The sequence below is a fragment of the Canis lupus genome, chromosome X (assembly GCF_048164855.1).
Source record: "Canis lupus baileyi chromosome X, mCanLup2.hap1, whole genome shotgun sequence".
NCBI lineage: Eukaryota > Metazoa > Chordata > Mammalia > Carnivora > Canidae > Canis > Canis lupus.
Window position 1 is genome coordinate 116,012,006 of NC_132876.1, and position 23,926 is coordinate 116,035,931.

At 45.1% G+C, this 23,926-nt stretch overlaps 1 protein-coding gene across 3 annotated transcripts in view; it reads right to left on the reverse strand.

Moving 5' to 3' along the window:
- Window positions 1-12,650: 12,650 nt before the first annotated feature.
- The window catches only part of FRMPD4 (FERM and PDZ domain containing 4), a 566,448-nt gene continuing 555,172 nt past the window's right edge, over window positions 12,651-23,926 (reverse strand). For 2 of the 3 annotated variants that reach the window (XM_072818122.1, XM_072818121.1), the window contains exons 15-17: window positions 20,134-21,198; window positions 18,375-19,664; window positions 12,651-16,735 (exon numbers count right to left, since the gene is read on the reverse strand). In XM_072818122.1, coding sequence (XP_072674223.1) covers window positions 15,411-16,735; window positions 18,375-19,664; window positions 20,134-21,198 — 3,680 coding nt within the window. In that variant the 3' untranslated portion in view covers window positions 12,651-15,410. Of the gene's footprint in view, window positions 16,741-18,374; window positions 19,665-20,133; window positions 21,199-23,926 lie in introns of all 3 variants that reach the window. The other variant, XM_072818123.1, reaches the window with a different exon arrangement.

The following is a 23,926-nucleotide window of genomic DNA, read 5'->3' on the forward strand; positions in this document are numbered from 1 at the left end:
GTGTAGCCAACGCCCCAACCTGGGGGCTTTGAAGACCACCCACTTCCCCTTAATTCGTGGGACCCAGCCTGACTGTTGGGGACCTGAAACCACCCCCTTTAATTCCTCATTCTCTTTCTGCCCAGCCTGGCTTCCTGATCTTTCTCTCCCCTCCCCTCCCCTGCACTTGGTGCCCTCAGGAGACACTTCCAGTGTGTGGCAACCTCTACTACACGTGGGCCACGACCATAGCAGAGGAACTTCGGGTGGATTCAAATGAGGGCTATTAGTCAATATCTGACTTTTTTACTTCGGGCAACAGGTGACTTTGCATCCTTCATACGTCCACAGGGCACGACCTGCCATCTAACATGGGGTGGTTTCGGGATGCGAGCTCAGGACTCCAAGTCAAAGAGCAGAGCCCCATTTCTGCCTCCCGTCCTTCCCTCTCCATGCACACCTGAGCAGATCCCCCAGCCTCTCTGAGAATGCTCTTCGTAAATGAAAAAAACAGTGTGGAAGCCTAGGGAATCGTTTTTAAAAACTGTGGTGAGAGAACTACCCTCTTAACTTTCCAAGTGTACAGTGTTGGTAAATATAGGCACAGCGCTGTGCGGCGGATCACTAGGACTTCCTCATCTTGCACAACTGAAACTTCATCGTTCCTAGAAACCTGTCTGTTTGCCGGCCCTGGCTCCTGGCAGTCCCCACCCTGCTCCCTGCCTCTCTCGGTTCCACCACTCCAGGGGCCTCCTGGAAGTGGAGTCGAGCCACATTTATCCTGCTGTGAGTGGCTTATTTTACTCTGCAAACTGTGTTCCAGATTCATCCATGTTGCATGTGGCAGGCCTTCCTTTTTTATGGCTGAACAATATTCCAGTGTGCGTGTGTGCACGTGTGCGTGTGTCTTGCATGTCTGTGCTACCAGTTGCATTTTCTTTGTGTAGTCATCTGTCGATGGACACTCGGGTTCCTTCCATGTCTTGGCTGTTGTGAACGGGGGTGGGGGGGCTATGAACATGGGGGTGCGGATCTCAGGAGCCATTAAGACTCGGAGAGCCAGGAAGCAGCGGCCCGGGAGCACCGGGTCTGAATCAGGGAGGCGCCACCGCCAGCTGCGGGGGGGCCCGGGTGGGTCTGCCCTGGGGGGGGGACTACGCAAACAAGGCCCCTCGGGGCTCAGGATGGGGGGGCTCGCCTCTGGCTACTGTGGGAAAGCCCGCACCTTCCTGCAAACGCATTTGGTTTTGTTCAATCTTAAAATAATCGCAGCGAACAGTCATTAGGGCTTGACACGTGTCACACACGCTCCCGAAGACCTGTTCACCCGCGTGTTTCCCAGGACAGCCAGGTGGCGGGACGTGGGCCGGGGAGCCGCCGCCCGGAGGATGTCTCTTACTAGGCCTCAGCGCAGGTGCTGCTCCCTCTGAGCCAACCCCCCGCCAGCGCGCACCACCTGCCGCCGACCCCAGCCCCTGGAGCCCATCCCCAGGGAACCGACGCCGCCGGCCACAGCCCCCATCGCCACCCGGATAGGAATCGGGATCCAGATCGAGATCGGGGTCGGGATCGGGGTCCAGACTGGGATTGGGGTCCGGATCAGGGTCCAGACTGGGACCGGGGTCCAGAATGGGGTCGAGATCGGGATCGGGATCAGGATCAGGATCGCCTGCCCCGGGCCGCTGGGCTCTTGCCATTGCGGGTGAGGGTCGCCTTAAACGCAGCTGGAGCTCATGCCCCAAGGTCTTGGGAGAGCTTTCGAGATCAGCAAAGAGCGTCCTTGCGCGGCCCCAGCGGGGGGACCCCCTGCCCCCCGGAGCCCAGCTCCCAGGGCTTCTCTCCTCCCGGGGAGGAGGCGACACCCTCCGGTCTCAGCTGACCTCACCCTTCTAGCAAGACACTTTACTCATAAAAACAACTCCTTTTACTGGGTGACGGGCACCAAGAGGGACACTTCACAGGATGAGCACTGGGTGTTATGCTATATGTTGGCAAATTAAGCTCCAGTAAAAAAATACACAAAAATAAATGAACTAAAAAAAAAAAAACAACCTCCTTTTTTGTCACACACAGGTGGCCCTGAAACCGTATCAAACCAGAATCTACAACAGCTAGTCTTTGTTTTTTCTTTTTTTTTACATCTTATTTTTTTAAGCGCTCCCTGCTCCCAAGGTAGGAGTCAAACTCACCACCCCGAGATCAAGCGTGGCATGCTCTACCCTCTGAGCCAGCCAGGGCCTCCCAAGAGAGCGGCTTTATCCCCGTCTTACAGATAAGAAAACCGAGGTGCCTAAACATTAGGTGCCTCACCCAAAGTCACCCGCGGGACACCACAGGGCTGGGGGAAAAAAAGCAGAATATGGATTTATCACTCTGTTAAGCAGAAAAGTCTTTCTGACTAAAAAATAACTTCTGAAATCTAAAAAACAAACACCTAACTGCAAAAAGATTCCTTTTATTAATGAAAACTTTTACAGTAATAAAAGCCCCTGTTTATTTATAAAAGCAAGGCCCTGTAGGAAAACTTTCTTAATAAAGCTTGTGATAAAGAGCCACCGTAAAAATACTTGCCTGCAAAAATAATTCTATGTATCATTAAATCTGAAAATTAAAAAAAAATCATTTATAGCTCAGCAACCATGGATCCGTCCCAGGAGAGTCGTGTTCGGCATTGAATTATGAGTCTCTCATTCCCAGCGCTACCTGGTGGGGCCTTCTGTGCTCGCACTACTTGAAAGCAGCTAAAATTAGAGAATTAGCATAAAGCCAGGACCTAAAGGGCTATTTGGAGCCCAGGGTTTATTACTTTTATTCATTCCATAGCAAACATTTAATGAGTACCTGCTCTTTGCCAGGAGTATTCTGTGCTCGAGAATAAATAGAAATAAAACTCGTCTCTGTCCTCAAGGAAGTCAGTCTTTCATTGAGCTAAAGACCCACCTTGTACTGCTCAAGAACAAAGGCCAAAGGTCCACGGAGCTGGACGGTGGCAATTGCCTGGGCAGTTCTGCTGGGTTGACAGGCCGGGGCTTACGGCAGTGAAGGGTTGAAGGATGGATGGGGAAACTGAGGCTTGGGGAGGTTGAGAACTTTGAGAGCTTCCCAAAGGGATGTAAATCACAGGTTCGAGACCCAGAGCCGGAAGCCAGAATCGGAGCCAAAGTGAGGCTGAGTCTCTGAGCTCACGGGCCACCAACTCACTGGCACGTGTCAGATGGTTCCGAGGTGCTCCCACCTGTTCCTGGAAAGGATTAGATTCTGACGATTGTTGATGAACTGGTCCATAATATGGTTTCAGGGTGACTTTTATTTATTTATTTATTTTAAAGATTTTTTTTGTTTATTTATTCATGAGAGACACACAGAGAGAGGCAGGGACACAGGCAGAGGGAGAAGCAGGCTCCATGTGGGGAGCCCGATGCAGGACTCGATCCCAGAACCCGGGGGTCACAACCTGAGCTGAAGGCAGGTGCTCAACCGCTGAGCCCCCCAGGCAGCCCTGATGGAGCCAGTTTGTAAGCCACTGTCTCGGAAGTTTGGAAAAGCTTAATTGCACATTCATTTGCTTGTTGATCAGTCGTCCAAATGTTATACATAGATTTCGTGCATTTGGTTAGCAGTGAGGACTAGATTCTGGCCACTTCATGTATTGGCTGGTGGATCAAAAACCCGGCGGCCTAAGCCAGTTTCCGTATTTTAACAATTGCCCGGGTGATTCACACCCACGTCAAAGCTTATGTCAATAGGGAAAGAAGGTCCTTGGCATTTCAGTTCAATCTTTTTTTTTAAAGACATTTATTTATTTTATCTTTTGAAGTAATCTCTACACTCAACGTGGGGTTTGACTCATAATCAAGAGTCGCACACTCCGCCAACCGAGGCAGCCCCACACCCTAAGAAAAACCCCATTTATATGGTGGCTGCTGTATACACCAGGTATTGTTTGAAGCATCAGGAATACGAATATGAATAAGATGCAGGTATTTTCCCAAGAACAGATTTAAAAATGAAACCTAAAAATATAATACTGCGTGAGTAATGCAGTAATGGAAGTATTGACCAGAAGAGGGAGTGTTGCTCTTTAGGGTTGGAGGGTCAATGGCAGAGGGCTGTCTGGGGAGGTGACCCCTGAGGTGTGATTTGAAAAACAAATAGAACCATTACTTGGATAAAGCAGAGAAAAGGCTTCAAGATGGAGAGTTATTTTCTTAAAAAAAAAAAAAAAGCTCACTTCGAATTATAATTACAAATTCAAGAAGTATTTTTCTTAAATCAGTCATTATTACACTCTTAATCTGTACTTACTCCTGGGTTTCCCCAGGCACCTGTGACCTCTACTCTGCCTTCTGTTCCATATTCTCAAAGACAGGAAAAAATGTCTTCCTGAATTTAGTTATTTTTTCCATTATGCTATTTTATTTGAGATACATTCAAGTGTGATTCAGTGAGATTTTTACATGATTAAATGTTATAATTATAATGTCTTATTTCATACCCATTCACCTTTAACAGTATAAATATTGTGTAATAGAAAAATAATTCTAAAATATAGAGTCATCTTTCACTCATAACAACATGAATGGGAGACCTATACAGCCTTGGTTTCAAGAATAAACTTTTTTTTTTCTTTTCAAAGTGCAATTTACTCCCAGGAATGTAATTCCTATTTAATGAACCTGCAAATAAGTGGTAGTTTTACCCCACCCCACAGTAGACAAGGCGATTTACATATACTGTCCTATTTCCCTGACCCCACCAACGGTGTGGTTGTAGAAGGGATCGACTTGGTAGCAACCAACAATGGCCTGGCTGTTCTTGAGCCTACCTAGGAATGCAGGACTTTTCCTTCCTGCTAATGTCTCACCCAGTTTCTCCTGGGAGTCCTTGACGGCATCTCATGGGAGTTGACCGACAGTTCTGCCTAGAACATGGGACATTTGCCGTGTTCTTCTGCTTCAGTTCACCCTTGTTGTGATCTGCTCCCTATAAGCTAGTGGGGAGCACCTCAGTTTTTCCCCAGGCCACTTCACCGCCATGTGATCTGTGTCCTGGCCAAGGGTGTACCCCCAAAGAGTACCAAGTGGACCAGAGGCAGAAGGAGTATAACTTAGAAGTGATACAAATCACCATCCTCAACCTGTCCACACTTCACCATCTGAGCCTCTACAAATTCTGCTCATTCCACAGGATCTGATGGGCGATTTGATGTTAAGGAAGTGGTCTACATCTCTGGGGAAAAATAAAAGTAGATTCCTACCTGACATCATACAAAAAAGTGGATTTCAGGTGGATCAAAGGCCTAAATACGAATGGTGGAACCATAAAGTAAATAGAAGATGGTGTGGTAAAATACATCTCTCATTAGGGGCTGAGGAAGGACTTTTAAACTAAACCCTGAAGGCATTCATCATATATTTAAAGATTGGTGGGTGTGGTTATTTCCACACTAAGGTTTTCTGTTTTCAAAAGGAAACTATGGGCAAAGATCACTAATGATGGATTGGAAAAAGATATTTACTATGTCCCAAACCAATGAGGACCTTCTATATAAATATATTTTATTTTATTTATTTACTTTTAAAGATTTTATTTATTTATTCATGAGACACAGAGAGAGAGAGGCAGAGACACAGGCAGAGGGAGAAGTAGGCTCCAGGCAGGGAGCCCGACGTGGGACTCAAACCCTGGACCCCAGGATCACGCCCTGAGCTGAAGGCAGACGCTCAACCACTGAGCCACCCAGGTGCCCCTATATAAATACATTTTAAAAGTCTGTAAATTAACATAGAAAAATAGAAAACTTAAGTGAGAATTGGGCAAAAGACATGAAAGGAAATTAAAGGAAAAAGAACCCAAGTGGTCACTGACCATATGAAGAGAAGCTCAACCCCTTTATCATTCAGAGAATGCAAATTAAAAAAAAAACCAAATCCATCAAATAGGCAAAGTCAGAAAGCTGGATAACGCACATCATTGGTGGGATACATCATTCAATGCCCTGTGGGAGTGTAGACAGGTGCCACCATCTTGGTCACATTAAGTATACCTTGTGATCCAGTGTGTGTGTATATGTGTGTGTTTGCCTTGTTGCTCCTTTCTCAGAAGTCCAGGGAGTACTAGAGGAGTAGTCCAGTAAAGTCTGATTCAACAATATAGCTTTATAAAGCTCTGGAAAATGAAGGGGGAGAAAAAAGGGCCACAGAATCTGGGAAGAAATGAGCCCTGTTCTATATTCATCTCTGCTGGAATCCGCATGGAGGAAGTGGCATCCTTTTAGGGTACTCTGGCCATGAGTTCCAAGTGGGACATGGTGGGGAGCTGAACTAGAATGAGTGGGTTCCACTTCCAGCTGAATAACTTAGGAGCAAGCAACCTGAGTCGACTCATCCCCCTTCTCATAAATACTTGAGAAACCCATGGTTACACTGGTTAAAGTTCAGCATCTTTAATAATTCATCTGCCAGTTGAATTATTTGATCTAACCCGATCTTGAAGTCATAACTTGACTCTAAAATGAGTGCGACGAGAACAGTCATATTGCCACAGAAAGCTTACCTATGGACTTAGCACAAATAAAATTCTGGCCTGCACAGGTCAGAACATAATTATGGGCATTTGCAGCCCCAGAGGAACTTGGCATATTAACAGGGAAATATGTCTAGAGAATGGGCCTGGGCCAGGGCAGAGAAGGCTGAAGTCCGCGAGTCCTGAAAGCCTTTCAAGTCTGCATTTCAAGTGTCTACACTATTTCTTCTGTCCAGAGGAATATGTGATCTGTTGAGTTTGTGGCTGAGGGAAGAGCCCTAGCGGGCATGGTGGAGAGACCCTAAGATGGTCCCCCATGATTCCTGCTTCCTAGCATTCACACCCCAGACAGCCCTCTCCTCTTGAGTGTGGGCAGAACCCGTGACATGCTTCTAAGCAACAGAATGTGACAACAGTGAAGTAATTTTGGAGATGTACTTATGGCCCCAACTCAGTTAATTTGTCTTTTTTTTTTTAAGATTTTATCTTTAAGCAATCTCTATACCAAACATAGGGCTCGAACCCACAACCCTGAAACTAAGAGTCACATGTCCCACTGACTGGCTGGCACCCTCAGCTCAGTTAATTTTGAATTAATCAAAAGAGTGGGTCTGACTTAAACAGGTGAAATCCTGAGTGGGTCTGACTTAATCAGGTGAAATCCATGAAAGAGGGACTGGATCCTCCCTGAGGTAGGAGGGGGGCTTGATAAAATAAGCAGCCATATTGGAAATATCCCTGTAGCAGGGAAATGTGGGCAGCCTCTATAGCCCGAAAGCAGCCTCCAGCCTTCAGCCTCCAGCCTCCAGCCCCCAGCAGCAAAAACACCAAGGCTACTTGCCAGTCGTCTAGCAGCAGGTAACTGAATTGTTTTTAACAATCTGAATGAGTTTGGAAGCAGATTCACCCCCAGCTGAGCCTTCAGATGAAAATGCAGCCCAGCCAAAACCTTTATTGCAACCCTGGGAGACCCTGAGGGGGTGACCCAAATAAGCTGTGCCCACACTCTTGAGCTCTGGAAGCTGTGAGATAATAAATGTGCCACTAAGTTTGTGTTCACTTGTTAAAGAGCAATAAAAAACTATTACAGAGGGTGGGTTGGGGAGTGTGAGGGGAGATAAAGAGGGGAAAGAAAGAGAGAATATAATGGATAGTGGAGACTAAATTTAAATTGGCTTTCATCAAACTCTGAGCTCATGTCTTCCTTTATTCCTTACCCTATGTATATTTTAGACTGCAGAGGGTATTGGGTCACATCTGAGTGGACTTGGGTGCAGGCTTGGAACCAAACCAAGAAGGAAGTTGGGCCCAAGAACTGGTAGAAAGATGAGGAAAGCAGAAGAAAATTCCAGCTCTGGGGTAAGGGTTGGTATGGAATCAGACTGTGTTGGGAAGGACATGTTTTAGGGAACAGATTGCTTATGCGGGCTGTCAGGTCAATACCTCCCACAACACTTCTCGTACCCCAGAACAGTTGTTGGTCATTCACAGACTGACATGCACCCAAAATTCCACAGCAGAACTTCAGCTCTTGGGAAGAAATAGTCATCCATGCAAATCACACATCATCATCATCTAAGGCACCCAAAGGCTAAGAACAAGTGTGTGTGTGTGTGTGTGTGTGTATGTGTGTTTGTGTTGTTCAGGGAGTACTCAGTTGTCTTTGGACCTGGAACTTCCCTGGGGCTGAGGGAAGGATTTGGTAGGTCAGAACCTGAGTCTGCAGAGGGAGAGCCTTTATCTGCTCCTGTCCTATTGCACATACCATTTAAATACCTTTAGCAGGGCCTGTGTGAAATGGGCATCACGTACTAACTGGTCAGAGTTGGCTCCTTCATTCCAAATCCAGACAAAGTCCTGACTTATGTGTGGTCCCTTCCTCGGCAGCCTATCCATTTCCCTCTTAGAACTTACTGCATGCAATCTGCCATTATTGTTTATTTTTTTCTCTTCTTTCCTTGCCCCCTAGCCCTGCACTTGCCCACCAGACCTCCACGGGCCACTAGCCACAAATGAGTTTCAAATTTAAATTAATTAAACTATATTAAAAGATTCCGTTGCCTAGTCATTCTGGTTGCACTGCAAATATACAATAGCCACAGATGGCTATTTGCTACCGTATTGTGCATCATGGATTTAGAAAATGTCCAGGGATGCCTGAGTGGCCCAGTGGTTGAGCATCTGCCTTAGGCTCAGGGCATGATCCCAGGGTCCCGGGATCGAGTCCTGCATTGGGCTCCCTGCAGGGAGCCTGTTTCTCCCTCTGCTTGTGTCTCTCATGGATAAATAAATAAAATCTTTAAAAAAAGAGGGGATCCCTGGGTGGCTCAGTGGTTTAGTGCCTGCCTTTAGCTCAGGGCATGATCCTGGAGTCCTGGGATCAAGTCCCACTTCGGGCTCCCTTGCCTATGTCTCTGCCTCTATCTCTCTGTCTCGCGTGAATAAATAAATCTGAAAAAAAAAAAAAGGAAAAGAAAATGTCCATGATTGTAGGAAATCCTACTGGACAGTGCTGAATGCTACCCATTCAGCTCTTTTCACCACAGGCTTCAGATCCTTTAAACCTCTGTGTACAGGCAGCCCTCATTCTGCATGGGTCTAATATGCATGAATTGCAGTTATCATGCTTTAGCTAGACACCCATCCTTCAACAACATGGCTTAAACTTCAGTTACCATGGCATGATAACTGTGAGTCATTACACAAAGTACAAACTTTGCTATTAGTCCCCAAATCACTATATAAATAAAAGATGTGCATGATGATTAGTGACCAATCATATCACTTCTTTCAAAGTCCATTGGTGATTGGCACTGAGCATCTGCTAGCTGGCTTGGGCACAGACAGCAAAGCATGGAGTCGTGCCGCCTCCTTTTCCCCCCTGGGTGATAGAGCCACATAACATTTTATAAAAATGGATGCTTGAAAGACAGAAGTGGCCAACAGAGATGAAAAGTGCAGTAAAGAAAAAAAAAGTGATAATGCTGGAAGTGAAATGAAAATCAAATGCAAATGAAATTATAGAAAAAAGTAGCTGATTATAGGAATATGAACACTGCCTTCATTTGAGACTGGACATACGCAGACAGAGGAATGCAGTGAAGGCGAATTCATTGACATAAGTGATGAGGGTGGCTGTGATGAAAAGGATGAAGCTGTCCCAGAGGAAGTGACACTGGAAAAGAAACCCACTTACATTAAAGGAACTCTTGGAAACATTTCACAACACTGAAAGCATGAACGATAAAATATGGGAAGCTGACCCAAATTTAGAAAGCAGTATGACAATTTGCCAAAGCATGGAAAAGATGCTTACTCCAGATTACAAGTTAAATAATGAATAAAAGAAGACAAGCACTGTTCACACTACCCTTTATAAGGCTTTACCAAAAAGGGGACACCGGGTGGTTCAGCGGTTGAGCATCTGCCTTCACCTCCAGTGTGATCCTGGAGTCCTGGGATCAAGTCCCACATCGGGCTCCCTGCATGGAGCCTGCTTCTCCCTCTGCCTGTGTCTCTGCCTCTCTCTCTCTCTCACTCTCTCTCTCTCAATAAATAAATCTTTTTTTTAAAAAAGGCTTTACCAAAAAGGCTCATTTTAATTCGTGAAGTTTCTAACGTTTTCAATTACTGTGTACTAAATATCCATTTTAGTATATTTTTTCATGTCACTACACTTACAATTGACAGTAAGATTGTAATGTTTTCACAAAAATATTGGGACAATTGTAATTTTTTCCTCATTGACTGTTAAGATCATTTTGCACATTTTTTATGGCTTGCTTGGTCATCTTTGTGCTGCTGCGATGCCATGAAAAGTGAAGACCGCCTGCAATGCTGACTCACTCTGAACCCTTCCTTTCTTGAGGAATGACAAGTGATTACTCATTCTAGCAAGGGTGCTGCATTTTTTTGGCAAGGACTATGTCAATCATTCACCATTGTATCCCACCTCCAGCACCTAGCACAGTGTTTGCCCAGATGAGGAATGAAGGAATGGACTCATCTTGCGTCTTTACGTGGGTGACAGAAAGGAGTCGTGGAGCATTTAGAGGGCAAAACATGAAAAGGGTACTAATCAAAGTAAAAACAGAACTATTACTTGATTGGAGCTTAGCAAGAAGGCTCAGCTTCCCGAATCCCACATACCTCCACTGCCAGAGCTAATTCTGCCTTAATTTGTGAATGATGATGCTGCAAACAGGATTTTGGTCCAGACTGTTGAGTAGAAAATGAGAATTAACAGAAAGAACAAAAAAAAAAAAAAAAAAAAAAACCAAGCCCACAAATAATTCAATGCTTTGAGGTTAATGTGTAACAGAAAATTGAGATGGGATTGGAAAGACTGGAGAAGCGCAGCTGAAGGCAGCAGGTTAATTTCAAGTTGAAAGGGTGAACGAAGCAGCGTGGGATAATTGGCTCTCTCCTTCTTCCAGTGACCCAGGATTTAACTCATTCCATTATTTTGTGCAGCAGAAACGCTTGATAAAGCCATGGATTGTTCTTCCATGGATTTCCTATGCACAGGCTTTGAAATTGAAAAATGAGTGGAGTAGGCCAGAGAACAGGGAGATAATTAAAAAGTATCCAACTTAGTGATGTTCAAGTTCCTATGAATATAAATTCAGTTCAAAAGGTTAGATTCTGACTCTGATCTTTCAAAGCAGAGAAGCTATCTCTGCAATGTAACTTTAAAGGAAGATTTGGGATGTTATACAGAGAAATGTTTTATCTCAGTTTTTGGACTGCCACAGGGGAAAGTAGCACTGGAATCCATAAAGCCGGACTGAAAGCTAGTCTCACACACACACACACACACACACACACACACACACACACGCAGAGCTACTCAAATACCCACCCCACCTCCATGCACCCCTCCACCCCCCAAAATGTGGAGACAAAGTCAGGTTAGTGAGAAACAATGTAATATGTATGTATTTTGATCCCTATGAAGATTTCTAAATATTTGGAAGAGGAATCACCTGAACATAGCTGATTTGCTCATTTTCCAATTTAAAAATCTGTTAACAAAATCACGAATGGTAAACCAAAGAGAGCGGTCTTCTCCCAGGGCCGAACCAAGAGTAATCCAGGAGAAATAAATTAGAGTGACATCCTGAGTAGCTCAGGTGTATCATTCACAAGATAACTGGCATTTGGAAATGTATAAAAAAGGAACATTAACAAATGAAGCCTGTCTTTCCTAAGACGAATGATCATGGAAGGTGAAATTCATAGCAAAAGGAATTGATTCATTACAGTGATGCTGTGCTGGGCATTCCAATATTTATTGTTAGTCTTTCTTTGCTGGAAAGTAATTTCTTTTGTGATTAGACTGATTCCAGCTGGGCCTAGGCAGCCTGTGTTAATTTCAATGTCTGAGGCAATTGCACCAGTTGTTGGTCTTTACGAGAAGCCTAATGGTGTGGTGGTTGTTCATCTGAGTCTTTCCACATCCATCGTATTCTGGCCAATCTATTTACATAAAATATGCTGGGATGGGGACTCAGCTACAAGGGCAAATGCAGTCAGACCTATTCTGAGTCAAATGTTAAACTCATAAACCCAGATGATAACACTAACATCAGTATATACACATAAAGCTGAAAGCAGATGCCTTACATTGTTGACAGTGACTATGGGGCTTGGGTTTATAGGAATTTTCACTTTCTTCGTCACTTACTTCTGTAACATTTACCTGATAACATTAAGAAATGATTGATTTTTAAAAGTGTGAAAATGGCATTGTGGTTGTTTAAAAGTTCTTATCTTTTAAAGAAGTTCTTAGTAAATGAATTGGTGTGTGAGAAGTACAGATGAATTCATTATATGATTGTGTCTACTTCTGTATATGTTTCAAAGTTTTAAAATGAAAGATTAATAGCGGTACACTCGGAAAACCAGGCTGGGAACTCAATATGAAGGACCTCAAGTACGGGGGCGCCTGCGTGGCACAGTTGGTTGTGTGGCTGACTCTTGGTTTCAGCTCAGGTTATGATCTCAGGGTTCTGACATGGAGCCCTGGAACGGGCTCTGTGCTCAGTGAGGTCTTTCACTCTCCCTCTCCCTCTCCCCCTCCCCCCACCCACACGTGCTCTCCCCCTCTCTCTAAAATAAATACATCTTAAAAAAAAAAAAGGACCTCAGGTACAAGGAAATTTTATTCTCTTGTTCAGTGGTCTCTCAACCTGTGTGAATGCAACCTTATCTGCGACAAGATTTTTGCATACATGCACCAGGCATATGCTTATTAATTGATTTATTTATTTAAAATGATGTACATATACCACCGTACTATTATGCCATTATAAAACATACACAAACATAAAAAAGGCTAGATAAAAATAAACACAAGGATCATTCTAACATGTTCTTCCTACACTCTAGTGGACCTGGACCCCACTTAGGAGCCCCATGTGTAGTGAATGGGAGGGCTCTTGAGGTTTTCTAAGTACTAAAGAGTTTGTTTATAAGAAACAGAAACGTACTGGAGCACCCATAGGTAATGGGAGATGGTTTAGAAAGACCCCTGCTTCACTGAGGCCTCTCAAAGAACTGGGATGGACTGGGCAGCTGTCCTATCTAAGGGGATAGGATTTGAACAAGGATCACCACTTCCTTGTACACTTCTTCTATACACATGCAACGCACATAATGCATCCTGCACATACAGGCAGGAGACAATATGCATACAAAGCAAACATCCCCCACACATTATCTTGGGCAAGATATTTACCGTAGGGACTACGATGAAATCATCTTAACATTAAGTAAGTATGTACTTTGCCAGGTATTGCAGCAAAACCTTCACACACATGATTGTACTTAAAAGTCATGACAATCCTATGGAAAGAGATGTCCATTTTACTATAAGGAAATTGAGATTAAAAAAAAAATTGATGAACTTTCCCAAGATGAAGGGGGTAGAAAATGGCAGAGTCGAAATTTAAATCAAGAAGTTTCTGACCCCAGGCCCCATGTCCTTAACTAGTAAACCATATTGCCTCCATAGGGAATTAACAACAGTGTCCAAACCATAAGATTGTTGCGATGGTTAAATATATGTGATATGTTTAGCACATTGTCTGACATAGAACACACATCCTATTAATGTTAGCATTTTAGTACACAGAATATTTACCAAAAATTTCCACAGTAAACACCATTAATATTTATCAATATCAAACACCAATATTTATAATTATAAGAAAATAATGTATTATTTAAACATTATTTATAATAACACACACCTAAACTCCTTTTGTTTGCTACCATCTAGAAATATGTGTGACTTTTGTGATGGAGTCTCTATGGAATGACTGATGAGATAGCAACTATAGACTGTTCCGCCTCCTGCCCAGTAGGCTACAAAAATGAAGTATTTGCACCTGGCATACTCCTGTCATCTTTAAAGGAGCCGTCTACACAAACAGGAGTAGGTGTAGCTTAAGCACTAAATGACCCATGAAGTACATATGTACATATCAATTTTATTTGACAATTGCGGTTTGTATCCTTTCGCTTTGACCAAAAGACACATTTGTCGACAGAGGACAGTTCTGAAAACTTCTTTGCATTCCATCAGTTTCACGTAAAGTGGTCAAATTTGCCACTTGCTTGTTTGTTTCCTTCAGCTTTCATATTTCTCTCTACCAATCCAAATTAGAGCTTTTACTAGATACTTTGTTTATCATGGCTTCTGTATCAGAGGAGCCATCTCTCCCTGATTTTTCTGGAACGTTCTGGATTTGAAACTGTCCCAACGTCAGGCTGGAATTCCAAATTTGGTTGGAAGCATTGGCCCCTAGAAAGGTGATGCATGAAGCTCTGTACGGAGAGCTGTGACTCACAGGCTGGTGTCTGGGCTGCTTTACATGACTGGATCTGCACTTATTTGATGATCATTGAATGTTGCTTTTTGTAATTTCGCAAATACTTCACTAAATGTTCTGTCACTCTTAATGGAATTCTAAGTTTCACGGTTGAGTCGGGGTGGGGAGGAAGATGATGTCTTTGGTTTATATATTTTGACATTTAATCAAAAGAGATCTCTCTTTCATCAAACAATTTAATTTTGATATTATTCATTCCTTTCATTTTATGTCGTTAGATCATCTCTAACTCTAGGTATTACCTAGGAACCTGCGCATCATTACCTCTCTTCTTCTATTTGGGAAGTATTTGAACTACAGAAACATCATGAAGAGCATTCGTACTGACACAATCGAATCCACCCCCACCCCATTTCTAGCCCAAATGGCAGAAGCCAAAATTAAATTTTATGTAGGATTCTTGGAAGAAAGCATCAGATAACCAAACACTATGAGCAAAAAATTAATTTATTATATATATTCTCTAATAATTCATAATAGCTTCTTGGATTTTAAATGTCTCTTTTGCTATTTCCAATGCTTAAAAATCATAATTTTAAAACATAAGTACTGTTTTATATACACTATGATTTCTTTCTCTCTCTCTCTCTCTCCCCCTCGCTCTCTCTCTCTCTCTCTCTCTCTCCCTCTTTTTTAACTTCTAAGTATGAATGATATGGTCTCCAAGTATCCGCTTGGAGGGAAAGGGGATGGGATTCATTGTTTTGCTCTAACACGGGAGAATTTAAAACTTCACATCATATACCTGGAGTTTCAACTATATGAAAAATAGCCAAATGTCATCACTTTCTTGTATATTTCTTTTACATGTATATATATGTATAATATAAACAGAATACTTCTGATTAGTACATTTCAACATTTCATCAATGTGACTTTTATCTCCTATTTTATATAAAATAACAAAATATACAGAGAGAAGAAAGGAGACATCTGTTCATCGTACACATAAAGTAAATAAAAGTTCATGTATGGCTTTGCAAAGGTAGATTATGATGTGACTTTCATACTTTATTTATTTAAAAGCATCTTGAGAGAACGTGTTAGTGTGCTTACGAGGGCGGCCATGGTGGTTGAATGTCGCGCCGAGAGTCCAACATTAGGATCCCCAGTGGTCTTTCCAGTGGCTGCCTCTGCAGCTTTCAGGAGACAAATGTAGTTTATGACCACTTCATTGATCTTCGCTACAATTTCCTGCCGCTGTGTTTCTGAGTTCACGACTTTAACTAATCGCATGCAAGCTTCCGTTAGGCAACAGAGCACTTGAAAGCTGGAAGTCATAGCTAGGAGCATCTCCTCTGGGCTTTTCTCGGCCATCGCCAGCTTCCTACAGGCACTTCCCAACTGTCTGGACTCAATGGACAACAGTTGCTTGTACTGAGAAAGCGTAAGGTCATATGCTTCAGGGCGTGACTCCTCCCTCTTCCCCTTTGTCGCCCTTACGAGGCAGAGCAGCTCATTGGCATCATTTTGGGCTGCGAGGAACCCATCGGGCATTGCGTATGTGCTCTCTTTTAGGGCATTTATTCTTGCAATCCGGGCATCGAAGGCCAGGTTGCTAAAGTCCGCGTCATCTGGGCCACTCAGGTCTTCTGCCCAGACCTTCAGCACTGACCCCCTGGACAGCTCCCCTCCTTGCTTCTGAATCCCAACAGCCGGAGGTGGGCTGATTGGTTCTGGCGTGGCTGGAGTCATCTGTGGCCGAAAGAGGCAAGAGACCTGGCGCGTGGCCTCTCCCTCCTCTTCATCCTCATCTCCATCTTCATCCTGCCCTCGGTTCAGGAAGCAGTAGCTGAAAGGTCCCCGGCATCTCCAGTTGCTGCCTTCCAGCTTGCGCAAGGGTAATGTCCTGTACAGCTTGGAGTCTTTGTGAGCCACCGGGGACCTCTTGTGAACTTTTCCCTCGGAGCTAAAGAACATCGAGCTTTGGGAAAAACTTTTGGTGAGCTTCTTCCCCAGGGGGAGTTCTGCTCGCCTTTCCGAACTGGCCTCCGGTGCTTCTGTGATTCCCGGACACTTTAAGCTGACCGCACCCTTGGTTCTCTCTTGGAAGGTCTCCAAACCCACAGATCCCGAGAGGATACTGCTGCTACGCCGCAGAGCCTTCTGGCTGGGGGGTGTCCCGAGGCTCCCCCCTCTCAGATCCAGTGGCCGCCAGTTCACAGCCTCTCCGTATGCCAGATTTGCTTGGGAGAAATCATTAGGGTCTTGATTTGGAATTGGCACCTTTGATTCCGAGTGAATGTTTGATGGTAGCAGGATGGGATCAGCTTCAGGATGTTGAGACCAAGCTGAAGGCATGCCTCCTCGTCTCTCCTTCCCAGGCTCTGTCAAAGCTACACTAGGGGTAGCAGAAAAACAGAGAGAATCGTTAAGCATCTCATGGGTGGTCATTTTCACTGACTCTCTAGGTGCTGGCTGTCACTTCCCGAGGATGTACTCTAGAAGGGCTGCCATTTGTCAGGGTCACCCTCCTTTTCAAAGACTGCCTCCTGAGATCTCATAAGATTTCCATTTCAAGATATATTGGGTAGCTGTTATTTCTGAAACTATGGATTTATTTGTTTTGAAACTATGGATTTATTTTGAATTGGCTAGAAATCACAATTATTTGCAGAGACTGTGGCGCTTCACAACTTGTCTGACCCCCGGTATTTATCTATCAGTGTTTAGACATGTAATTAGAAAACACACATCCTAGATCTCGGCTATTCAAAATATTTATGACATTTGAGTTTCATTTCAAGGGCGTTAGGTTAGTCCTGGCATCAGTTACTTAGTTACCTTTTTTTTCTTAAGTGGTCTAATTAAGGCAAAGTAAATAAGGTCAGTTTTTCAAGAGGACCCCACGAGGACTGCCTGGTATGGGGTTTGAAGAGGAGACCCTGGGCGAGTTGCTCAACTTTTTGCAAAAAAGTTGTCATGTGAAGAAAATATTTCCATCTCACGGAATTTTTGTGGGAAGAGGGAAATTAGGTGAAAGCTCTTCATGAGCCACGAAAGATTAAACAGCGTGCTTCAGTTAGAGGTCAAGACACTAGCTGAGTGATGAGTTAGGGAACATTCATAGGCAGGTTTCCCGAGGCTGGTGATGTCAGTGGTGGGTTTTGTGAAAGTAGATCATCTTAAAAGGGCAGGAATGGAAATGAACCTATGCAAGATCTCACTAACATCTACTGACCTAGTCTGGAAGAGATGTTATGGATATACTTTGATATCTGAGAGTAGGAAAGAACATCTGTTTTGGCCACGTGATGGCTGGCCGAGTGGATTGGTGAGAGGAATATGTGCCCACTGGGTGGTAGGATGGTGAAGATGGGCACAGAGGTGGTTGTGTTCTTGTTTCTACCTATGCCTACGTTTTATTATTTGGGGGAAAATAAAGCAGCTCATCACGCGTACCCCCAAAGCCTTCCTGACACTGAGGTGTACCGGATACTTCAGGACATGTCTCTATGAGAGTCTTACGGAGTAGGGAGGGATATTAAGTATTGCTGAAAGGCAAACGATCTTCCCCACCCCCTTCCATCTCCCTGCTACCCTGCTCTATCATCCCTTCTTGACTCTCAATAATGAAATGGCAAAAATAGAAATTCGAGGTCTTGAGGAGGAAATCAAACTCTTGTGACGCTACATGACACCATCCTGTAATTAAGAGTCACCCTGAGCACGGCTAAAAATCTACATTTTTAGAAAAAAAAATGTGTCGCTCTGTCAAATTTTGGAAGCAAGCATAGAGCAAGGTTCTGAAGAGCAGATGCCATCTCCACTATTGTTACAGATCTAGAAATGTCAGTGTTTGCTCAGACACTGGGGGATCGCTGACCGATACTTAACCTGGCCATAGTTTTGCAGCCCCTACCAAAATTCTAACTTCTACTTTTCTTCCCGACTTTCTACTTTGGGGTTTGTTGTCAATCCGGGTTATACGCTTCTGGTGGGCAAGGCAAAGCGCTAAATCCATCATTGCTGTACCTGTGGTTTCCTTAATCTTGGGGAGTCGATGACATCCATCTCTCAAAGTGCCAAACAGGGGTTCTGCATTAATAGCTGTGTGCAGAGCGGGCACTGCCATCCGTGGACACATGCCTTCTGTCTGGGGGTGCAATTCCTTAAAGGTGGCTCCATGGCTGGGGAGCCCGGTGGCTCTCTCCTCCGCGGGAATGTAACTCATGCCTTTCCCTGAAGTCTCAGGAATCAGGTGCTTCCCCATGGCGGGGCAGAGGGGGGACTCCACAGGCGTGGCACAGGTGCTGCTGCTGCTGCCTGTGCCACAGCCCGCGTCCACCGAAGAGCCTTGAGAGCTCTGCAGAGAAAAATGGCACTCGCTTTGTAACGATGACATCCGCTTGGCCAAGTGGTAGTCACAGAGGCGGGCCACGCTCTCTTCAGCCTCCGGAAGCTTGGAAGGATGGTCACAGGTAGACGGGTCGGTATCCTCTGGGTTATCTAAGTCTTTGGCTGAAGATACACAGGTCACGTCAGTTAAGAAGTGGTCCCGTTGGCCAAGTGCTGAAACCTCACCGGCTTCTCCGTCGGGAGCCCCTTCGTCCTTCTCTTCCGCCTCCCTGGGCCCCAGTCCGGGAGCTCTGGGGAACGGGATCCCCGTCGCTGCTTCCAGCCCACTTTTGTCGGCCACCGCCCCCTCGGTGGCCACGTACCATCTTTGGCTGTCCTTGCGAAAGGCAGTTCTTTCCAGGTTAAAAGTGCTGAGGTGTTGGCTGTCCCGTGAGGACACGGTACCGAATTTACCTTTGGCTTCCTCCTCTGCCTCGGCTGATTTGGTCCCCTGCTGTTTTTTCCCCGGCACGTTCCCACTAGGGGGCGCCTTCCCTTCCCCGTCGGCCAGCTTGCTTTTCCTTTTGCTGGTGCAGGAATACACCACCGACCCCATGTGCAGTTTGCTAAAATAGTCAGTGACCGACTTGGTCTCCATGGTCTCGGGCTCCATCTCCATGGGGTCTGGGTGCAGGATCTGCTTGGAAGGCACGACTGGGGGCGGGAGGTCAGTCCCGGGGCGGGCGGCCAGGCCGTGAGGGGGCTTGGGAGGCAAGCCCCCCGCGGGGGCCTTGGAGGCGGGGAACTCTGTCTGCTCTTCCGCAAGGGGGTGGTAGCCTTCGTGAGTGGCCAAGAACATGCGGGAGAGGCTCTCTGACTGCTTCTGCGCGGTGGCCAGTTCAGAGTTCTCAGTCATTTCAGAAGAGTTAGTCTCATTGCCCGAGTCTGATGAAGACTCGGGACTATAAGCCCGCAAGATGGCTACACCTGCATGCCGCAAAAAACAAGAAGCGATTAATGGATGCATCAGAGGCACTAGGAGACATGTAAGAAGACGGGACTCGTTATTATCAAAAAACCAAAAACCAAAACAAAACAAAACAAAAAAAAAACCCAAAAGCCAACGACAACAACAACAAAAAACCAAGTTTTTCCCTTTTCAGCAAGGACTCTCAGTTTATTGCACAACTGTTCCAGAAATGGGGAAAAATACGTGCCACATATTAAAAAAAAAAACACAAAAAACCAAAAAACAAAACGAAAACAAAGGAAACCACATACACAAGAAAAAAAAAAAAAGGAAAAAAAATACCCCATGACGGTAGCTTCAGCACACTCATGAAACGGGACATGCGTGAAATGGACAACAGCACATCAACAGGGCTCCAAGGGTAAATGGCTTGAGAGGATGGAATGCATGGTTATCACTGAATAAATGTAACAATCGTGAAAGAACCTGAATTGTCACTGGTCTGCTGTTCTTCTGACACGGACAGAGCTTCTAGAGCTTCCAGCGTGGAAACCACGGTGCTATCCAGCCCCTTCTCACACTTCCCCTCGGCGCTGGTGGGCACAGCGTCAATGAGGGACACGGGGATCTCATCATTTTGCAGACTTCGGCCCGGCTCCTTATCCTCGAGGAAGGACGCTGCCTGGCTCTGAGAGTCCTCCTCGTCTGAACTATCTCGAAAGCCAGGTGGGGGTGCGGCGATGGCCATGTTCAAGGAACGCAACAGGAAGTCATCCTCATTGTCATCCCCTTCTGGAGGGGGCAGGGATGTGAGGTCGATGATGTCATCGCTCGAGCCAGACAGGTTGAGGATGGCTGGCTGGTTCATCTCCCCCACCACGAGGTCCTCCTCACAGCTCACTTCATCCTCGTCCTCTGCGTCGTCAGTGTTTTCTGCGTAACAGATGTCGTGCAGGAGGGGCTCCTCTATCCCCTCGGCGGCCTCAAAGTTTTTGACGTCACCTATGTTTGCATAAACAGAATTTGCCACAAACTGGATGCTCTCTGCGTCGGGAGTGAGATCCAGGCCCTTCATGTCATTGGCACTGCTGATGTAGAGATTCCTCTGCTTCTCCAGCAGTTCTGGGCTCTCCTCCAATAGTCTCTCGTAGCCGAGAGTCGGGGGATTAAGACCATCATCCAAGGCGAGATCTCCGAAAATAAAGGACACTTTGGCTCCTCTCGGAGACTCCTGTGCTTTCTTGAGAGTTTCTGGTCCCGAGAGGGTCAACAGGGACCGCTGTGCCAGACTTCTGTAGTCCGCCTCACACGCGGCATCGCCTGGCTGGGTCAGCGGCTGGTTGAGTTCATCTGGATTATAGGTGTTGTCTAGATACAGGTGCCGGTGGTCTTTGGGACACAAGGTGCCATCTGAAATATCGACCGTCTTCTGTTTTGAATCGATGTATGTTATCTGGGCTTCTTGCTCCCCTTCGCCGATAAAGGTGGTCATCTGGGGGATACAGTTCCAATCTGGGCCAAGGAGGTTATGCTTTCCTTTATTTTCAGCTCCTAAGGAGAAAGAATCATGCAAAGACAACGTTACTCTGAGGCCTGGTTTCTTAATTTAACGACTGGTAGCACCACTTCTGTAAATACAGTCATGCAGCTTTCCGGACATGGTACCGGTTGATTGAGGCTTCAGGTGTCAGGATTTCTTGGTTAAGGTGAACTGACCCTAACAAAATACATCCCGCACAAAATATAATTGCTATTCCATAAAGGACAACACCATCTGAGTACAGGGAACTACCCCTTATCTCCATCTGACCCCTGGTTCTGTTATTAGATCTCATCTACGTCTACGAATGTGAATAGACGACACGCCTCTAAAATTCCTTAAAGGCCGCAGTCCAATCGGCTGGCATTCCAGAAAATAGATTCCCCCCTTCTTGGTAAAGCGAGATCTAACATTTACCACTTCGCCGAGGGAGATGTTGGACTTTTTTCCTCATTGAGGTAGAAGAAAGTCAAGGAACCTCGTACTTCCACCACAGATTTTAGGAAACATTGTAATGATAATGTCATAATAGAAATAATCTAGTATATACATAAATAAAAACATAATCATGTTGTAATGATGGCACAGAGACCTCTTATCTTTAGCCTTTTTACATCCTAGTAGGTGTTAATATATTCACGTATAAATGTCAGCATGCACGCCTGTTTGTGTGCGCGTGCACACACATGTATGATGCAGCTGGTGGAGCGTATCATAGGTAACGTACTTCTCTCTGCTATTTTTTTCTCTTTTCTATTTCTAAGTGTAGTTAACAGTTTGGCTAATTTCGATTTTTATTTGTATCATGAAAACTCCTGAAGATCTGTTTGATGTTCCTCATGAATTAAAATTGCAAAACCCTAATTTAAAAATCACTGTTTTCTTTCTTCCTCAAGGGTCTTCCAGCAGGGAATTTTGATGTGGAGACTCTGCTCTGATATTTAACAAGACAAAGCAGTGCGTCATTCTGTCAATATTGCTTTGTAGACTGCAGAGGAAACATTCTGAGGACATGTTAGGGCCACATATTCTCCCATTAGTGCCCTCCGATTGCTCCCTGGCCTAGGTTTGGATAATACTGACATCAGATGTGCAAGACATACGGGGAGAAAAGTCAGTTTTACTGAAGATGTTTCTGCTCCAAGTTGTATGCATTGAACTCAACGCTGAATGTTGTTCCAAGTCCTTTTGCTAAATGCACATGTTTTCAAGAAGAGCAAGTAAAGAAATAATTTTGAAGACACTGAGCTACACAAGAACATATTTACATGTTACCTTACAATAAGTATACTGGGGGGGGGGTCAGCACTGTTTTGTGAACAATTTCGATTACGACTGACTGCGTGCGGGGCTGGGGGTGTGCACGCGCACGTTCATGTACGTCAGGAGACTGAATTGCTGGGGGAGGAAGAGTCGTTTAGCAAAGTTGTGACGGAGCTCTGGGTTTAAACTGGTGGTTGGCAAACTTCTCCTGTAAAGGGAGGGCTAGAGAGCAGACATTTTAGGTCTTGTGGGCCAACTGCTCAGTTGAGCAACCACTCAACTCTGCTGTTGTAACAGGAAAGTAGCTGTGGTGAGACATCCACGAATGCATGGAGTGGGGTGAATGGTGGCCTCGTCAAAAGATAAGTCCACTCTGTGAATATGACCTTATTTGAAAAAAGAGCCTTTGCAAGTATCATTCAGTTATGGATCTTGAGGTGAGTTCATCTGGATTATCTGCGTGGGCCTTAAATCCAATGATGACTGTCATAGGAGGAAAACAGAGGGAGATTTGGGCCCCACAGAAAAGCAAGGAAGGCCATAGAAGATGGATGCAGAGACCGGACTTGTGCAGACACAAGGAACGCTGGCAGCCCCTGGAAGTTGGAAGAGGCAAGAAAACATTCTCCCCTTGAGCCTTTGGAGGGAGTACGGCCCTGCTGCTGCCTAGATGTCAGACCTGTGGCCACCAAAACTGGGAGACAGTAAGTTCCTATCATGGTAGACTTTTTTTTTTTAAGATTTTATTTATTTATTCATGAGAGAGACAGTGAGAGCGAGAGAGAGAGAGAGAGAGAGAGAGAGAGAGAGAGAGAGGCAGAGACACAGGCAGAGGGAGAAGTAGGCTCCATGCAGGGAGCCCGATGGGGGACTCGATCTCGGGACTCCAGGATCATGCCCTGGGGCGAAGGCAGGTGCTAAACTACTGAACCACCCGGGGTCCCCCCCCAGGGTTTGTAATAACCTGTCACAGCAGACCCAGGAAACAAATACAGTGTGCTTGGCTGAGTACCAATAAAACTTTATTTACAAGAACAAGATTTGATCCATGAGTCATAGTTTGACGACTTCTGGTTTAGAACAACATGAAAGCGGGACAGATCAGCAGGCTAAAACAGCTTGATAGATACTTACTCGGCTCCTCCTAATGCTTAGAGGTGCACAGATAGGTGGGTTCAGGGATTTTGAAAGTAACCAAAGGTTAATTTTCAAGATAGGGAAGAAATGGGGGCTTGCTGTTCCTTATCAAAGATCTTGACTCAGGTCTCTGATCAATTTGAGACAAGAAGAAAATACACACTCAATCTTGGCTTCCTTCTAGAAGGGTGTACTGACTTAGCTTTTGGAATGATTTTAGAGCCACAGAAGGAAGTGGGTTAGGAACTGGCCCCATCTCCCGCAGAGTGGGAGGACAGTGTGGACCACGGATGAATTGGTCTAAACAGACTTTATTCTCTATACTTCTTGGGTCTCGGG